General features: G+C 42.0%; 3 protein-coding genes across 3 annotated transcripts; 1 reads left to right on the top strand and 2 right to left on the bottom strand.

The window, feature by feature from the left end:
- Positions 1–135: 135 nt before the first annotated feature.
- On the top strand, positions 136–6136 carry LOC136426056 (polyamine-modulated factor 1-binding protein 1-like). The gene is made up of 9 exons (XM_066414989.1): positions 136–385; positions 2191–2243; positions 2591–2632; positions 3025–3258; positions 3512–3587; positions 3933–4079; positions 4631–4720; positions 4866–4964; positions 5276–6136. The coding sequence occupies exons 1-9, from the start codon at positions 319–321 to the stop codon at positions 5389–5391; spliced, it is 924 nt and encodes a 307-aa protein (XP_066271086.1). The 5' UTR covers positions 136–318; the 3' UTR covers positions 5392–6136.
- On the bottom strand, positions 5956–13973 carry LOC136426055 (delta-like protein C). Its single transcript, XM_066414988.1, has 11 exons — positions 13808–13973; positions 12442–12654; positions 11720–11844; positions 11340–11472; positions 10697–10819; positions 10266–10400; positions 9616–9729; positions 8643–8756; positions 7845–7958; positions 7468–7575; positions 5956–7046 (listed from the first exon to the last, which is right to left on the bottom strand). The coding sequence occupies exons 1-11, from the start codon at positions 13953–13955 to the stop codon at positions 6934–6936; spliced, it is 1440 nt and encodes a 479-aa protein (XP_066271085.1). The 5' UTR covers positions 13956–13973; the 3' UTR covers positions 5956–6933.
- Positions 13974–14075: 102 nt separating this feature from the next.
- On the bottom strand, positions 14076–15494 carry LOC136425974 (uncharacterized). The gene is made up of 3 exons (XM_066414891.1): positions 15367–15494; positions 14494–14775; positions 14076–14110 (listed from the first exon to the last, which is right to left on the bottom strand). Exons 1-3 carry the CDS (start codon positions 15479–15481, stop codon positions 14076–14078), a joined length of 432 nt encoding a protein of 143 aa, XP_066270988.1. The 5' UTR covers positions 15482–15494.
- Positions 15495–18994: the final 3500 nt, after the last annotated feature.

The following is an 18994-nucleotide window of genomic DNA, read 5'->3' as shown; positions in this document are numbered from 1 at the left end:
AGCCAATACTGTGGTTAGGCCTATATATCTATAGATCGTGACTTTTCCTACCGTACAGTAGAACACCGCACAATAAAACTCTTCTGATGTTTACCCAGGCTGACCCCTGTATGAATCACACAGGACGTTAGGTTGATCATTAACAGTGGTGGCAAACAGTGTGCACAGGAATTTTGGGCAGGGTCAGAAATTCCACAACCTTCGGTCAGTTGTTCTGAGGAAACCCGCTCAATGTGATAAACTTGCACAGTTTTTGACAAGACCACAGACTGGGAAGGACGTGTTTGTGTGAGCGGTGTAAGATTTGTGGCTCCGAAAATGGCGGGTTTTGTGTATAATGTCGTCTGTGCTGGACTGTTGGTGGGAGTGGTTTACGGTGCAGTAGGTGGGTGAACTGAGATTTTGCTACTTTAGACGAAAGCCGAGATTTTGAATCATTTATATACAAACTATTAGGTTTTATGTACATATACTTAGAATATTGTTACAGCTCGTTATGCTGTCCATGTCAAAACTCCTTGGTAATGTCTTGCCTTTGTCAGTAGGGCTAGCCATTTATAATAGCAACAGGATAGTTGGGCAGCCCTGCCTGTGTGTGCTGAACAGCCAAACCAATAAATAAATGAAAAGACGGAAGCCGAGTTAGGAAAAGTAAGAGGTAAATCTACAGACAGGCCACCTACTTCGTACCATTTTCTTCTTTATTACTATGTGCTAATAAACAGAGTAAGGCTGAGTGCTCCCATCACGAACGTTCATGAGACTGTAATAATAAGGTTTGTCGCACTTACACCGGGAAGGACACCTACCCTTTCTATAAGTCTGATGGGTGTGGCTCTACAACAACACAAGACCTCAATTTAACGTCCTATTCGTGGGACGTTCCCGACCGTAGCTAGGTACTATATCAGGTGCGACATAGTATTCACTATTAAGTGCTCCTACCGGGCCGTATGGACGTATGGTATATAACATCACAGCTGATTATGTTGGTTGTATTTAGTCTTGTGGAAACCAAACTAAGACACTCTTTAAGTGATGGTACTTGTGCCATAGCTCAGCTAGCTGGGATTGCGAAATTGGCTATACGAATAGAATTCCGTAAAACGTTGGAGACTTCTATTCTATTCCAATATGTGTGTGTGTGTGTGTGTGTGTGTGTGTGTGTGTGTGTGTGTGTGTGTGTGTGTGTGTGTGTGTGTGTGATCAGAGCCAGTTGAGATATCATATGGAATAACCTATAAGGCACAAGGCATGTCCTTGGCACAATTTGACAGTGTTGTCTTGTCTCACACTCAGTGTTTAAACGTTGCTACACAACCTCACTCAGTTACCAGTGTTATTTTCCGGATACATGATGGGACTATTTTGACGATGTCATTCTGTCACACCTGGCGTTGCTAACCGACATGACACTGATACCAGTGTTATTTCTCGTATACTGGATACAAAGTGGTATACATCCAAACTTACAGAAGCAAAAATCAATCGATCGATTCTGTCTGGTCACTTAAGGTTCGTGTTACACGGACACCTCCGCACCGCACACCCCGATATGACGTATTGATCACCTTAAGTGCATGACATATAGACAGGACCTTTACTCCAAGTGCAAGTAGTTGGGCCTGATTACCTCGACAACGCCATTGTTGGGGAGAGGCTGGTTTTGTATCAGTGTACTGTACCTAATTGACACACCAAAGCGCAGTGACTTCCGTGGGGTATCGGATACAAATTTATATCGTTATATTGGTTTTAACTACCCGTTATTCTATAATTTCTAAGATCTGAAAATTCTCTTTCTTATGTTTACTTATTTGCACACCGAAGCATTGTTTACCCTGTATCCAAAACTTTTAAATAAGTTTGTTTAACGTCGCAAAGTACAGAAACTATTTCAATAGCAACGCTAACACATAATGACTATACAATTAGTTTGTTTTACAATATTTTTTGTTGCTGATAAAACACATACGGCATACATAAAGAACATCTATAAGCTTGCCACTGAACAGAAAAGAAGTGCCCTGACAATGTATGTATATATGTATGTATGTATGTCGTCGATTGATCAAAATGGATACATTCCTCCCTACTATGCAAGTGCTACAAGCAAACCAAGGTGGTCATATGTTATCCTATAATCTACTTGAAGCAAACTTATGTTTCATCGCTTTGTCTTCATTACAGTTCCTACCAAACCCAAGTACAACAATGAAAAGCCTCTGAGTTCAGCTCAGAAGGTAAGACCTACGGTTTTCTAATTTGTCATCGCTATCTACGTAACTATTTTTCTATTAATGTTTTTTTACTGTTAAGTGTTCTTTATATTAAGAACAAAGCATCGCATAGTGCAAGGATTGAATGGAATCGATATTTGTGAAATACTTTTTGTATTTAGTAATTAGGATGTTAAGTTTTATTCTATACCTCTATTGTACTATGTTCAATAGTTGTAACCATACATTGTAACGTGTACAATAGTCGTGCAATAAAGTTCTTCTATGTGGATTCTGCTAGTTGAAGACATTTCTGTCACGGTGAATAAATAAATGAAGATGTTGGCACAACTTTTTTTTTAACCCTACAGGTTGAGCTGCTGAAAGAACAACTGGAAGAGCTACAGAAGAACGTAAGTGCCCAGACAAAAAAAAAAGATAAGTTACTACGTCATCTGACGTCGACGTCATTTGCTCTTGTGACGTTTGTTTGGATTGAAGAAGTTGTCATAGTAACCACGGGTACACATGTGTAGTTCATCTAAATGACGTCCAAGGTAGCACACGGTTGAGATTGTGCAACAACCCAACTTTTTTTTAAACAATGAATCTAAGGAGATCTACAATGCAACACCAGTTATCCTCGAGGAATGCACACTTCAAATATACAGGTATCCAAAACACTCTTAAGGAGGCCTCGATATCACGTTTTAAGGGGAGCAATTTTATGGTACCAAATGAAATTATGAGAGCTACTCTTGGCCATTTCGTGGAATAAATAAGAATCTTTCATCCTCAATTTCAGCTATACAAGTTGTCTGACACGTTCTCGGCCGAGCAGGAGGAAGAACCAGCTCCAGAAACTCTCCCCACACAGCTTCCGGAGAAGAAGCCTACGACAAAACCACAGCCGGACCCGGCAGCGGGGCTGGAGGTCAAAAACTTCGTCGACTCCGTGGCGACCTCTCTAGACAAACCTCGGGAACAAGAGCGCGTATCTGGGAACGAGCTCACCCAAGAGGACGTGGATTTCTTACAGGTCATTTACTAGGTCATCTTTTCGGTTTGTGTGAGTCTTTAGAAGCAGTACTAGTGTGCTTAACCTTTAGCACACTGAAGTAGCCGTTTGCCACCCGATTCCCTATTGGTTACAGAATTAGGCTCATGGAGACGGATAAGGAATATCGAAAATATATCTGTTATGTCAGTAAGTCTTGGCAAAGGTTCAATCTAGCCATATAGGATATATAGAAGTACGAAATAGCAAACTTACTGATTTTATCTCTCCACAGGAACTGAAGAGTTTCTTCAAGAAAAAGGCTACCCAAATGGTTCAGGAGACAAAGGAAGAAAAGGAAGAAACTGATGGTAGGTAACCATTGTACAATCTTCAAACAGCTATTCTGGAAAAAAATATTTGAACGTTATTCTTGCAGCCTGATAATGATTATCACTCATACATAGCACATCGTTTTGATGGCTGTGCTCCATACACATACAGTAAGACCGAAATTATAAGATACTCAAAACTACTTACTTAATACCTAACATATGGCATCTTAAATAGTGATTTTTGACCTACTACTGAAGTCATAACTTCTGTATCCTGAAAGACTCAGACGTGACCGCGCTAGGCAACATCACACGCACTGTGGTAGGCATGTTGTACTTCTGTACCTTGTGATTTTGTATCATCATTTCTGTGTGCATTAGATCCAGACCTGACGGCTCTTGCCAACATCCTGTCGTCCAACACGCGGACAGTAGTGGGCACCCTACCGAAGGAGACCGAGTACTTTAGGGAGGGAGGAAAGTTAATGGATCGGCCGTACACCGTAGACGAACTGGGGGACCCTAACGGTTAGTCAGTCACACATTTATTCATCCGTGAATAGTTTAATCATCTTGATACATCATTGGTTAACAGAGTTCGTTTAACGTTAAATAACCGATATATTTGGAACCGTCTGTCACTCTCCTCAGGTCTCATCTACTCCAGTCATGAACCGTGATGGGGGGGGGGGGGTAAACTTCAAGTCACGTTTAGTACCGTATTCTTGTCATTGTAGCAGCGACCCCTAGCTGAAGAGCGAAGCAGAACTATTCATTTATTTCATGAGAAAGGTGACAGACGGTCACCGTCACGTCAGCTAGGTTTTGACCCATCGGTTGTGTACCTAATTTTGCTATCTCGCTAGCAATTCATTCATTTATTCAGTCTCTCTATTTTTCTCTTTCCTCTCGAAGGTAGATGGGAGACTGCAACATTTTCCTCTTCGTATTTTTTCTCCTTCAACTCTGCTCTCCTTGATGAGTTCAAAATATGCTGTCAAGGGGAGCGTCACACACATAGAACTATGTGGTTAATACATGCGATAACGCTATCAACTTTTCATTCATTTATATTTCAGATGTATCAAAGAAAGATGTGAAACTTTCAGAGACAAAGGCGACCACCAAGGTTCAGTCCTCAGAACAAGAGCCTCAGAAGAAAATCGAAGGTAAAGTCAAGGTTAAGATGAAATAGCAGCATAGTGAGCTGCAATAAATGCGATATTGAAAAAAACAGGGTGTCCAGATTTTGCAATTGATTTCTAAATCCTGTTTGAAATGTAGAATTAGAATGGATGTAATTCTTTTTCCCAGAAGCCATTGCTGAGCGTCTGCAGGCAGACCTGCGCGAGGCAGGACGGGAAGGCATGACATTGGAGGCGCTGCTCAAACAGATGACAGAGGACACCGAAAGTAAGTTCTGGCCTCTGATTGGCCGAAAGTTGAATCTTTCTTAACGGCATGGTGACGACATCATGCGTCACCTCTATCGGTTGGAATACGTAGATCTGGTTTCCTTTATCTTCGATAACTTACTTACCCTCTTGTCACGTGACCTATGTGACCTTTAACTTCTAGGTCACGTGACTGAAGAAGGGTGACGAAAGATGGTAGATGCTGTCTGGAAGCTTCTCAGCACAAGTCTCCTCGTCGTACGTACGTAGTAGTTAAATTCTCTAAGTTGAATTTCTATTTCATCTATACCTGTGCTTTCTTCCCGCCAGGACTGAACGAGGAGAGCCGTCGACAGGCCCTAGAGCTTCAGGGTAAACGCGAACCCAGGGCACAGACTGGGGAAGAAAGTCTCATCAGGCTAGTCGAGAATAAACTGGTCATGTGATCAGAAAACTGTAACTTAAACGTAATCTGATATACGTGACAAAAATCCTGAGTAAAGTTGTAGTCTCTACCAGATTCCATAGGTTGCAAGAAATGATATAAATTGGGCAATGCGCCAAAGGAGTTAGCCAGTCAGAGTTACGAGAACCATGTTCCTATGCTTGACTAACTCCAATTATTACTATTTCCAGTAACGTAGGGTGTCTACACTTTTATTGGTTTCTTGTTTACAAATGCTGTATGATTTGCTTAAGACGCCCTTCATTGTTACAAGATGGCAACAACAGATTCCAATTTTTGTTAAGAAATATCTCCGCTATGATATAATGACTAGAACTAGGTAGTTGTCATCTTACTAGGTAGACCAGGTAGTTGTCATCTTACCGAGTTATCTGGAATGATTGAAGATTATTTTTTTTAGTGACAATTTTTCAACATAACTCGCAAACGTAAAAGAACCGTTGTACCAAGTGATGTTGCATTACGTCAACTTAGTGACTCATGGCGAACTTTTTTTTATTTTCTCCAATCTTTCCCGTTATGCCAAGCGTTTCTGTTTTCTAGATCTGTCTTTAAAGTCGTGTCCGGAAACTGATTGATTAAATATCAGAATGCATACATGTGCATGTGACTATTAAGACATAATGTATACTAATAGCAAAATGAATGGCAAACGACTTTATTGTGTTTACTGTACTACAGCAAACGCACTAAATGTATACCATTAAAATGCATGTTACAATTGACCTTTGAAATTATTATAATGTTATCATGAGTAAAATGTTAAATACAGTGCAATTTACACGCTTATTTTCCTTCACACTGCGACATTCATTACTAGACATTCGTCGGGGTAACATTTGTGGTATTTCAAAATCACATGTTCATTAATTATTACAACAAAACAAAACAATCACATAGTATCGGTATTGGAGACGGAGCCCATAACTCTCCTTCCACCGCAATTCACCTCCCCAACCGAAGTCAGGTACCCATTTATACCTTGGTGGAGTGAGGAAAGTCATATAAAGAGCCTTTCCAAAGACGCAGCGTCTAGCCAGGAATCGAACCCGTGATCGACCTCTCGATAGCCTAATCACTTAGCCATTGAATACATAATCTCTCTCTAAAACCATCAAGTACAATTTTCGAAAAATCTATCCAATACTGTACATTTTACATACGTATACTTACATGAAATCGTATTCTACATTCCATCAATTGACAACAATTATTAGTCACACATTTCCAAGTTAACGTTACACAGATAACACGACGCCGAGGTATTTTCATGTACACAACCATCGAGGTTTTCAGTCTCCGTGATCTTTCAAATAATTTTCAGCACTGTTCACTAAGAAATACTTCTTACGCAGGAAAGACTTGCTATGCTTGTACTTTGGTACTATTTTCTGGCCATCTGATAATAAAACAAGCCGATGTCTGATCTAGATCTTTTAAAGATGATAATGAAAGCTTGATCAAGACTATTGTTGAACGATTTGCTTTCGATGTCATTTCTTCAAAGTTCGCTAGGCGCATGTTACTTCGGTGGGGTGCAGGTATAGCCATCGTCCGCAACCGTGCAGTTCCAACCTTTTGGACAGGAGGCGCTGCTGCACTCAGCAAGGGGCAGTACATTTCTCTTCCTGCGACCTATTAACATAAAAACAGCCAGGAGATTTAAAAATTGAAAGGAACCAATAGGAGCTCGGCATTCTTTATCACTATGGAAACCAGCAATCACAGCGTCAGTTTGATTGTTATAGAATTCGTTCATTCATAAAAAACTCAAATATGCCTTTTGCCACTTTTCTTAAGGGAAGAGCTAAGGGTCGGAAAAAATATAACAAAGATGTAGATCAAATGATTGAATTCCTAAAAAGTCCATCAACACGTAATCCTAATAAATCCATGAAGTTAACATATTAAAGCAACTCTATGGTACAAGTCACACATAGAGGGAGGCTATCAGTGACGTCATGCATAACAGGCCCTCAGAGGAAGTTGAGTGACAGAATCATGAGGTCTTTTGGTTAACTAGTGGTTTGTTATGTTTGTAGTCTAGATAACTTACCGGGGTAGTTTCCGTTGCCAGGAAACTTGCAGACGAAGGCGCCGGACTGGTTCACACAGTAGAACGGTTTGGGGCAGACGATTTCAAACTTCGTGCACAGATCAACAGCTGATGTATATAAAACAAGTTATGTTAGCGAGAACACAGAAATAACGTCCTAATGTCACAAGGCAAGAATCCGGCAGTTTCTCCCTTTGTTGCTTGAAAGCAAACTCTCGAATGGTCTACAGACTAAGGATATTAATGGTAATGTCTACAAACTAAGGATATCAGGGGTTTTGTGCAAAAGACACGCTATGTAGGACATAAGCTGTATGAACTAAATGTCGTTTGGAACGTCTACTACATGTAACTAACAAATGGACTTGAATACGTACCACTTTCGCACTGGACCCCACTGAAGGCCAGGGTACAGTTACACGTGAAGGAGTTGACAGCGTCTATACACTCCCCTCCGTTCATACACGGTCTGGATTCACACTCGTCAATGTCTTTAGGAAGTCAATAAAAACAGTGTTGTTGACAGTATTGGGTCAAAGTTTAAACAAGATTGAACTGTTGGATTCACCGCAATTTTCATCTGAATTGCTTTTTCAGCTCTCGGACCCAATCGCTCTGGACACGTGAGTTGTCGCAAGTGTGACGTCAGCAATGGGTCAAAGGTTGTTGGAAGTCGATATCAACCCCCGTCCCCATTGAGAGAAGTCACGTGTCTAAAGCGATTGCGTGACTGAGAAAGACTCAGTGATTCAGCAAAAAATGACGGTGTGTTGGAGAACGGTTTAACTTTTCTATAATTAAATCTACGAACTCAGATTAACTTTCCTGGTGATATCAATTAAAACTTTTTCACAATGTATCGTACTAACAAAGAGCACTCTTATCAACCAAAACTGGCAACATCGAAGACATATGATACTACAAGCTACTAGTACTGCTCATTTGTAGCTTATAATTGTCCTGGTTTGTAACTTTGTACACAAAACACAGACACAGGCTAGGCAACAAAGCAAATTAATATATGTTATGTAATAAAGTGCATCCATCCAAGTTAAAATGATAAAACTGCCTGCATTTTCATGGATATTCATACATATAGTGTTACAATAGGGTATTGTAAAGATACAGGATATTTAGATATGAACCAGAAGAAAAAGGAAAACACTGTAACGTACTTATCTCACAGTTGCTGCCGAGGAAACCTGGTGCGCACCGACAGCTGTACCAGCCGATGCGGTCAATACACGAGCCGCCATTTTGACACGGCGACGACTCGCACTCGACTATTTCTGTTGTGGGAAAAATACTGATTCAAAGATATGATAGCAGACTCTCTTGGCCTTTCATGGAGCTTATAATACACGTCTTTTTGAGGACGTCTTTTTGTGCTAGGTCGTTTGTGCGGCCAGTCCGTAACCTTCTACCGGGCCTAATGGTAACGGGCTGGCTGCACAAACGACCCAGTACAAAAAGAAGTCATCAGCAAAAGCCCCACACCCCCAAGGTGCCTGCTATGGAGGCTAAAGCCACTTCCTTAGTAATATCAGTAGAATATCTTCGTAGTGAGAATCGCACATGTAAAGCCGTTCGTCAAACATTGAGTGCATAATACATGTCTCGTCCATGGCGGTTAGACATCCAGGTAATAAGCTACTGAAGACAACAGTCACTCAAGCAAATGAATAGATTCATTAGATTCACACATCCATTCGGTTGCTTGAGCAATTGCTATCTTGTGTATAATACATTAGTGTGCTGTCCGAGGACCAACACTAGAAGAAGGATAGCCAATGACCAAATGATTTTCCAATCGCGATGGATTTTCCTTGTTTTGTTGTTCTTTTGTTGTCCAACAGTTGAACTACGTGGACTGGCATGAGCACAGCACAACTCATCAGAGATACCGAGGACAGAACAGGATGGGCACAGATCATTGTGGCTGGCTGTCATGACGCCCCTACGACCACTGAAGTCATGGGTCATGAGTGAGTGAGTGAGTGAGTGAGTGAGTGAGTGAGTGAGTGAGTGAGTGAGTGAGTGAGTGAGTGAGTGAGTGAGTGAGTGAGTGAGTGAGTTTTTCTTTTACTGTTAGAATCTTCAATTCAATAGCAATTCTACAAACCGATAATCGTCATGATAGTTCCCTACCGATTTCGCAGTTTAACCCGCTGTATCCTCGAGCGCACTGGCAGCCGTACGAGTTCGCCCCGTCCACACACAGCCCGTCATGCTGGCACGGGTTCGAGGCACATTCGTTGATATCTGTAACAATGCGATGACACACCATCACCAAGTTTCATTATTAGATGTTATTAGAAAACCATTCCGTTCTAATGGTACAGAAATGTCTAGAAAGTATCAATGTCTCTTATGGTATCGCTATGTTTACCATAGCACATGTATCTAAGAACATATTTGACTTTAAGATGGCTTCTCTTTTTCCAGTTTGTCTGCCTTCTACCCGTAACTGTTTCTTTCCATACAAGAGCTCCAATTATTCTAAGGGCCTTGGGCGCGAATAAATAAGACTAGCTTCTTTCCAACTACTCAGTTATCGAGTATCGAGAAATCGAGAATCATATAATTACATTGTTATTATTCAGAGTTTTTGTGGATTTCCTGCTTTGTTCATTTTTGTGAATTTATCGCTGATTCTGTCTATGAATTTTCCCGCTGACACTCTACAATATTCCAATAACTACGGACACTAACAAACACGAATAAACAGACCAAAAACAATACCACCATTTCTACGCAGGTAAAAACTATTAAGGAATCATTATAATGATGATACTCACTGATCTCGCATCGCTCCCCCGTGAACCCCGGCAGACAGTCGCATGTGGTGATGAGGGAGTTGAAGCAGCCCTTACAGGTGGCGCCGTTCACACAGCCACTGCACTTGTCGTCAGGGGACGCCGCTTCGTAATAATCTTCATGGTAATGTGCATGTAATGTAAATGTGGTGTTGATTTGGAAATGAAGATTGATTTTACTATATTACTTTTCTGAATCGTCATTTATTTATTTACTTTGTCCATATCTACATAGGGACCGTACGTGTGCTTAAGACTATCTGGTCAATATGACATGATGGTGATCGGGCTCAAAATATGTGATATAACGTTAGACATTCTAATAAAAGAACCTTTAAGAAAGACAAAAATGTATACGTATTGATACAGGTGGTTCAGATGAGTTGAATGGAAAGTCTCGTCACCATGGTTACCTGATGCACAGACGAAGGCCTGTTTACAGTGACAGGGGTACGGCGACCAGTCACAGCCCATGTCCTTATCCATGGACACGCACAGAGCTTCATCCTTATTCCCGGCCCACGGCTGCCATTTTCCTGGGAGAAACGCACATTAGAGACGAGAGTAAACATCTTTTTTCGGTTCCCTGTGTAACAGTGGGTTTGTTCATTCTTATGGCTTAGGGTGCGCGTCTGTGTGCGCACGCGCGCGGGCGCGCGCGTGTGTGTATGTGTGTGTGTGTATGTATGTACTTATGAGTGCGCGCGCGCGCACCCGTGTCTGTGTGTACGTGTGTGCGTCTGTGTCTTTAAGTTGCGTTGTGTGTGTCTGTGTCTGTGTGTGTGTGTCTGTGCGTGTGTGTGTGTGTGTGTGTGCGCGTGTGTGTGTGTGTGTGTGTGTGTGTGTGTGTGTGTGTGTGTGTGTCAGACTGTTTTTGCAGACAAAAGACTGGTGGAGTTACCGTTGTACGATTGTGATGATATTTGGTAAATCTGTGTAGGTCTTGTAACTTTGAAGATGCTCGTCGTGCACTTCTTAGTGGCTTTCCTATGTACTGCAGTGAAACTTACGATTTTTACTTATTATATAACTTATATTCGTTAACTCGTTACGTACCGTTCACCTTTGTCCCGTCTTCATATGCCGGAGACCAGGGTCCGGTAGAGACGGCGACACCAATCCAGTGGGTGACGTCATTTCTCTCATTGATGAAGGTCTTGATTATCTCGTGTTCCTTTTTGTCTGAAACCTAATAAGTAGATATTCAGGTTATGAAACGTAGTTACCTTTTTTGATTCCGGATAATAGCATTGCGTAAGGCTGTGAATATATTTGTTTTAGGTTTAGGGTTAAAGTCAGTTTTTTGTTAGCGTATTTTTCGAAGTCTTTGTTGTATTGGTGCTTTACCTCAATGTGTAAAGCTAAGGAAAAGAATGAATAAATCAACAAGAAAAAATCTGATGGTTATGAGAGACAGGCCTAGGAATACCTAGTACCTTGACAAGACTGCCACCCATCTCCTTGCACGTTGCGGAGGCCTCGGTGTGGTTTTTGATGGCCGCCGGGGCGGAGAGACCGTAACACTTGTTCCCGATCCTTCTAACCATCGCTACGGGTGGATCTGTGGATAGGAAATGGAAATAATTCTCTTTTACACGGTACAGGCTTCCCGGGACATTTGACCCTCCTCATGGAATTCTTGTTTTAGAGAGTGAAACTTTTCTGACACGTGAATTCAGAAATTCACGTGTCAGAAAGGCTTTACTCTCTAACCTTTTTCCATGGTACATTTGATCAATTCCGAGTGTAGATTTATTATATATCTCTAATTCTGCAACTGTCTACCAATTGCATATGTTTTTGGTCTTTACATTCAATTTGATTGCGTAAGCGGACTCCAGGAAGAATAGTGCGAAATTTGTTAGGGCCCTGTCACACTTGTGCGTATATTCAATTGCGCGTGAGTTGCGCATTAACATTTTTGTTGGTTTAAGTAAGGTTTGCGGGGAAAAGTTGCTTTCTACTTTGACCCACCGTTGTGCAGCCTTGAAATCGAACCTAAGAAATTACTTATTCGGCTGCTAACTTAACCTAAACCAAAAACATGTTACTTGTATATACGCACAAGTGTGATCTTAATGAAACAAACAAACAAATAAACAAAACTACTGGTCGATTTTTTTTATCAACTTGTCGATTATTTTTTCATTTCACTTACCATTGTAAGGGCACGCATCCATGGCTGACTGGATGGCCTGGCTCCATAAGGCCTGGTCGTACACCTGCAGGCACGCTATTCTACCCTGGAACGTGGTGGCCGCGTTCCCGTTATGCCCCACACGCAGACGGCGCGCATAGGTGGCCAGGTTGCCCGGGTAGGTGTAGGTACCGGAGTACACCTGCTTGCCGTTCACCCACATGGTCACCGCGCCTGTTAGCAATATTAAAAAGTCAGTCAGCAAAATTATGGTCGTGTGGCGTCACGGCAGGATTTTCGGCCCAGAACCCAGCGGTTCTGGGTTCGAATACCCTGACGCCACCGACCTTGTGCCCTTGGCAAAAATGCACTTTACACGACTTTCCTCACTCCACCCAAGAGTAAAAAAAGTAGCTGCCTGTGTCCCACGCGTATTGCACTGTTGCAATTCTAATAAAATAAAGAAAATAAAAACTAATGGTCGATTGAGCAATAAGAAATGTATTGCTTTCAACATTGCTTTGACAATTCAACCATGGTATGAAGCGATCTGAAAGCTGGAATGACGCCTAGATTTAGAGAACTTGTCCAAAACCGCGGCCATGACATTTGTCTTTGGCAAAGCCATCGCTGGCAGAAACTAGTGTCTAGACCCTGTGTCTGGGTTTTTAAAAGTTCACGGGTACTCTAGGGGATTTTCAGCATTTGATTTGCTCTTTATCGGTTTAGCTAACACGATTAGACAATTGGACATGAAAGCTTGGCATCAAATTTAGGATTTTACAGAGGCTAGACCACTAAGTGTCCTAAATCTTGACGTATATCTTAACTGTATTTCATGACTCGATGACGTCTAATGTCTTCCAAAGAACTCTCAAGGATCTTTAAATGAGAAGTTTTATCTCTTTTCTCCTTTTGCAATATGACAATGATTTTAAAGCGATTGCTTGCTTGCTTGCTTGCTTGCTTGATTGGTTGGTTGGTTGGTTGGTTGGTTGGTTGGTTGGTTGGTTGGTTGGTTGGTTGGTTGGTTGGTTGGTTGGTTAATCTGTCTGGCCATTAGTTGGCAATTTTTTTTTTTTTGCTTCGATAGTGGATTGGTCGATTGGCCCATCTATTAAGTTAAACCATTTTACATGAAATCAACTTAGCATTAATGTTTATCAGTGTTCTAACGACATAACAAACAAAGACGGGGGCCGACATAGGCTATCCAAAAGTTACGACGCGTTGTTGCAGTCACGTGTCTCTGACGTCACATATCAGATGTAGACGGGTTCATTCCGTAAACAAGGCAGACGGAGTTCAGCCGAAAATTTGGGTTTGTGTTTGAGGGTGATTGTGTAAAGTTCAGTTCTTATAGTGATATCAACTTAGCAAAAAGTACCTGATCCATATTCGTAGGACGCAGCCACCATATTCCATGCGTTGAGCTCCAGCGCTTGTTGGGAGTGGTTTGGGGAGGAGTAGTCCGTGTCCTTCTGCGGCAGGAACATCAGGTTCGTGCCGGTCCCGTCCGTGTAGGGCCACAACATCACACCCAGACGACCTGGCGTGATCGAAAAGATTTAGTATTTGTATTTTCTAATCATTCATGCACACGTGCACATTCAAAATAACGATCAAACATGTAGCACTAGTCTTGGCTTCTCTCGCTACATTGTTGCATTGGCCCGCGTTGGTTTCCGTTCTGATAGACATAAAAATTAAATCTAGTAGATTAGGATTAACGTGCTGGAGGAATAAAGATATCTATAGACGTGCTGTTAATTCCCGATTCAACTTAGAATTAACTGAGTATATAGTAGATGACTATACGATACAAATAAATACAATAATTCGGCTTCTGTTAGAGTTCAGCCTGCAACTGACTGATATATATGGCGTTTACACTGGTGCTGAAGGCTGGGCTAAGAAACTGTAGAGTAGAACGTAATATCTTCGATTAACTTCAAAATGCAGTGGCAACAGATAAATGATTTAAGTCAATGAGTAAAATTATGATAAACAAATTGACTGTAGAATACTTGGGATAATCAAGATGATAATGATGATAATGATAATGATGAAGACCTGGCGAGACGTAAGACAGGATCGGCCCAGCTGCCGCTGCCAGGGGGTACACCGCCGCGACGATGGTGATGGAATATTTCGTGTCCAGTTTCCCGTTGTTCGGGAACTCTATGTAGGAACTCAGGCTGCCTTGAAAGAAGTAGGAGCCGCCATCTTGACCCAACGGACCTTGGTCCAGGGCGACATTCTCCATGACGAGTGCGTCATGTCCGTTTCCGCTGACGTCACGTCCTTCGTAGTCCTTGTTGAGCGGCCAGAAGGCGACTGGCTGTACTGGTAGATCTGAAATCATGATGGACATAAAAAGTTACTCACAGGAATCCACACAGACGGAGACCGAGGAAACCAGGATCAGAGAGAGAGATAGGAAGAAAGAGACGGCGGAAAGGAAGAGACGAAGACAGTAAGAAACATATCTAGAGGCAGAGAGAGAGAGAGAAGGAGACGGAGAAAGAAGGAAACATGACAGAAACTAGCCTCCATAGCAGGCTCTGAACCGGCCTTTTTGGGGGCTAAATAATACACCTTTTGCAGCCAGCCCGTAACCATCAGCCATCCCCGTAACCATTTTGCCGGTAGAATGGTTACGGGGATGGCTGATGGTTACGGGCTGGCTGCAAAAGGTGTATTATTTAGCCCCCAAAAAGGCCGGTTCAGAGCCTGCTATGGAGGCTAGACAGAAACAAAGAGAGACGGACAGATACAGAACGAGACAGAGGACAAACAGGACAGGGAGGTACAGAATGAGAGAGACAGTAATAGACATACAGAGAGAGAGAGATAACTGAATCCAGGGAGGCGAATTGGTGATGAGAAAGTCGACATCGACATTTTTCTTCAGCCGCAAATCTATTTGTGTTAATCGGTACATACCACGGAGACCGTTGATGATCCATTCCTTCTCGTCTTGTGCCAGAACGCTGCCGCTCATGTGCACCAGCCCTAGCACCGCAGTGATCCATGGGATAGGAGAAACTCTGGACACCATCTTGTTTCAGCCTGTTGAAGTATAAAGAAATGGAGTAAAACCTTCGTCGCTATTATTTGTAGGGAGCCATTAAAATGAGGATGAAATTCTAAATGGTTGAAGTTCAGTCTTGCTTTCAAGGCGCGCCCCTTAAAAAAATGAAGCTCACTTTGAAATCAGTACTACCGTGTATATACTTATATCATAAGCATATTAATCTATGATAGAAAGTATACTGCCTGTAGCATCGCGGCATTGCCCCATAATTTCCACACACACACACATAAATGTTTTCTTTATCATCAATTCCTGAAAATTGTTGTCTTGTACTTCTTCGGGTTCATCGAAGACTAACCTGTCTTATAGATGTGATTTAACTTCTGGCGGCAGTAGCCTTTCATCTCATAATCTTTTCCTTGTCACTTAAATCGCAGACACTTCCTCAAGATATAGAACAACCGTACCGTAAAGAAAATGTTTTAGTAAGATTTTGATGGAGCCTAATCGTTGCCTTGTCTGTCGTGTTGCGTGCCAGGAGTAACAGGTGTTAGTGGTTTGGCATAGCCTCAATGGTTGGTACTTGTCTTTGGCTCCTGGCCATCGGAACAACCCATGGACCATGTCTAACTGTTTGTCTAGACATAAAATTTCAACTCGAATGACCCAAACCATGCATGTGGGAATGTTCGTCTTTTTATGGCCATACCTCATTCAGATTACAACATTGAATCCGGTCAGCTCTTAGATTCTAGACCGGTTACCATACCATCGTGATCTCTCTTGTATGTCTACGGTGCCGAAAGTGTCGCCCACCCGCCCAGTTCGTTAGCGCAAGCCGGGGAATGTTAACGAAGTCGGTTTCAATTACGGGCCAGCAGAAATAAAAAAGACCGGCTTGAAAGATAAGCTGTTAGAAGAAGGTCATTGCTAGGTAAGACTTGGGCCGCTAAATCAGCTCTAAGCCTGCTCATTGAGAACCGTTACCAGACTAATCCAGATTCAGCCTTCGCGGGCTAACTAGAAAGTTACTCCAGCGGCAATACTACCAATGACATTAAATCTTATCCTTTCGGCATAAGGGTATACCACTTTAGACGTTTTCAGACGAACAAACATCGAATCCTCAGGGATTGTCTCATTACTTTTCTAGAAGGTGTCCTTATGGTCTAATGCCAACGTTTCCCACACAGACTTGTGTTTATTTTACGTGTCATCTCCTTGACTAAGTATAGACCAAGCAATAATTATATAGAGCGTATCTGATTATACTTAAAAGAGTAGGCCATTCCAATGTCTCACAAGGATAAGAAAATGATACTGTATAGATCTTAGGTAATAGGAAGCTATATTCTCATTGAGAAGAAAACTGGCTGCGCACAAGCAAAATACAAGCTGCTAAAATCTAAACATAATTTCGCCAGGGTACATAATTCCGCCACCCTGAAAATATACTTTCAAATAGATCTTCAACTCAACGTTCCCAGTATAATGCACTCTGTATAACGAAACTGTGCGTACCCCTGGGTTGCACTAGAGAACTGTCAAACCCACAGTTTTTCTAAGTAGCGGATTCATGTAACCCGGCGGATTAATGTTACAGAGGTAGTATAGGGAAATCTGTCAAGTGTTTTCGATGAGCAGAATGACAAATGTTCCATGAGAACCGTTCTGAGGATGCGGATGTAGTAACTCTTTCCAGTTGTAGGTTGGGTGGCGACATCGAGACTTAACTTGAACTCTTGACCTCCGGTGTTGGAACTGTTCCACTAACCCACTTACGGCAGGGCGGATCTAAACGGTTAATGTGGTTACTGTACAATGGTATTCCCATGTGCCACACGGTTTGATTTTCAGTTGAATGTTTGTATGTGCGTGTATGTGTGTATGTGTATGTGTATGTGTATGTGTATGTGTATGTGTATGTGTGTGTATGTGTGTGTGTGTTTGTGTCTGTATGTGTGCATGTGTGTGAGCGCGCGCGTGTGTGTGCGTGCATGTGTGTGTGTTTGTGTGTATGTGTGTGTGTGTGTGTGTGTGTGTGTGTGTGTTTGTTTTTGCGCAGATGTTTGTGGTATATGCATGTGTGTGCGTTGATATGAGTGTGATTTGTGTGCGTATTTGTTCGTGAGTCGAATGATTTGTTTCTACGTAGGCATCGTTACCGGCACTACGAAATACCAATATGCAGGTAAAGATGATTTTCATTCGTTTCTACTTAAAGATATCATTAGTAAATATTGGTTGGATTCACTTCCCTGTGTGCCGTCGTCTTTCAGGCACAGAGTCTGTAAGTCATCAGAGTCACTCAGGTCCATTCAGGACAGTTTAAGGCAGGGATGCAAGCGGATGAAATAACAGACGGCCAAGGAAGCACCGGAGTGATGCGAAGTAAATGCAGTTCAATCAAAACACGCCGGACACCCGCAGACCTTATCCTATTTTGGGAGAACTCCAACGTATCGGCATTACTGTAAAGTAGGATTAAGTCGGAAAAGATCACGCAAACCCGTTCATGGTTATAACTTAGATACCGCTGTCTTGTCTGCAGTGTCACTAGCGTAGCTTACAGCAAACACGCTTTGACATGACCGAGTAAAAATGGGTTAGCGGGTCAAGCCTCAAACACTACCGGACTTTGTCCAGTAAACAAAAAGGGATTTTCAACTTCCTTCAAAGAGTGAGAGGAATTTAGCGGTGACGTTATGTTAGGACTTAACCAAACAAATCTTTGCAACAAGCTAAAACGTTCTAACACTCTGAAGCTTATACTGTACGTAGAGAAGAAGTAGAGGGCCTAAACGTGAACTTGGTCTTGGATAGTTTCTTCGTTTGTCTTTTCATTCTAGAAGACATGCAAATCATTCGTATTATTTATGAAACATGTCATTGTGGTTATACTTATAGAAATCTTACCTCTCAATGTACGCATTCAGTACCAGAAACCACGTCAGTGTTCATTCTACGGACTAAGATATTTTTGCCCTACATTTAGAAATGGTTTAAAGTTCTCTTAGCAAACCTTCTTTGGTAGGTACTTCCTGGGTGCCGACATTTTTCTCATTTTCTACCATTTTCTTTGAAATTTCCCAAAAGACATAGTCAAAGCACACTGTAGAGGAACCATATGAAGAACCACTTAGAACTCATTCACTCTCCTACAATCAGCTTCAACATCTTCAATAGGTCACTTAAGCCAACGTTTCCTTGACCGTTCGTTAGTAATAAGATACGTGGGTCATGGCTGCAAACCATCGCCTTAACCTCTTCCAGACCAAAGAGCGCAGTGGGAGCAATTTTCCAAATTACGAAAGAGGCTCTTCTATACTCTCAATATACACTGTGAAATTAAAAACAGGCTTCTAACGGTACATCTGATATATTTATATACCACGGAAAGCTCACCTCTGTTATCATTGTCATATCATATAACAAGGCGTGCGCGCCACCCACCTGCAGAATTGCCGTTGCCGTGGTAACGATAGACCACCCGTTCTACACGACGTTGCCTTGGTAAAAAACGAACACCGTTTCTTC

Source organism: Branchiostoma lanceolatum, chromosome 19 (assembly GCF_035083965.1).
Source record: "Branchiostoma lanceolatum isolate klBraLanc5 chromosome 19, klBraLanc5.hap2, whole genome shotgun sequence".
Taxonomy (NCBI): Eukaryota; Metazoa; Chordata; class Leptocardii; order Amphioxiformes; family Branchiostomatidae; genus Branchiostoma; species Branchiostoma lanceolatum.
The sequence above is the reverse complement of the archived record's forward strand: the minus strand, read 5'-3'. Positions and strand labels throughout refer to the sequence as shown.

Excerpts from the sequence above, each read along its gene's own strand:
- LOC136426056 (XM_066414989.1), top strand. The coding sequence starts at position 319 with ATGGCGGGTTTTGTGTATAATGTCGTCTGTGCTGGACTGTTGGTGGGA. Across the intron at positions 3,588-3,932 it reads AGAAAAGGAAGAAACTGATG|ATCCAGACCTGACGGCTCTT; the intron begins GTAGGTAACCAT and ends TGTGTGCATTAG. Across the intron at positions 4,080-4,630 it reads CGAACTGGGGGACCCTAACG|ATGTATCAAAGAAAGATGTG; the intron begins GTTAGTCAGTCA and ends TTTATATTTCAG.
- LOC136426055 (XM_066414988.1), bottom strand. The coding sequence starts at position 13,955 with ATGTTGTGGCCCTACACGGACGGGACCGGCACGAACCTGATGTTCCTG. Across the intron at positions 10,820-11,339 it reads AGACGGGACAAAGGTGAACG|GAAAATGGCAGCCGTGGGCC; the intron begins GTACGTAACGAG and ends CGTTTCTCCCAG. Across the intron at positions 7,576-7,844 it reads TGGGGTCCAGTGCGAAAGTG|CTGTTGATCTGTGCACGAAG; the intron begins GTACGTATTCAA and ends TATATACATCAG.
- LOC136425974 (XM_066414891.1), bottom strand. The coding sequence starts at position 15,481 with ATGGTGTCCAGAGTTTCTCCTATCCCATGGATCACTGCGGTGCTAGGG. Across the intron at positions 14,776-15,366 it reads GATCATCAACGGTCTCCGTG|ATCTACCAGTACAGCCAGTC; the intron begins GTATGTACCGAT and ends TCATGATTTCAG. Across the intron at positions 14,111-14,493 it reads CCTGTCTTACGTCTCGCCAG|AACGGAAACCAACGCGGGCC; the intron begins GTCTTCATCATT and ends TATGTCTATCAG.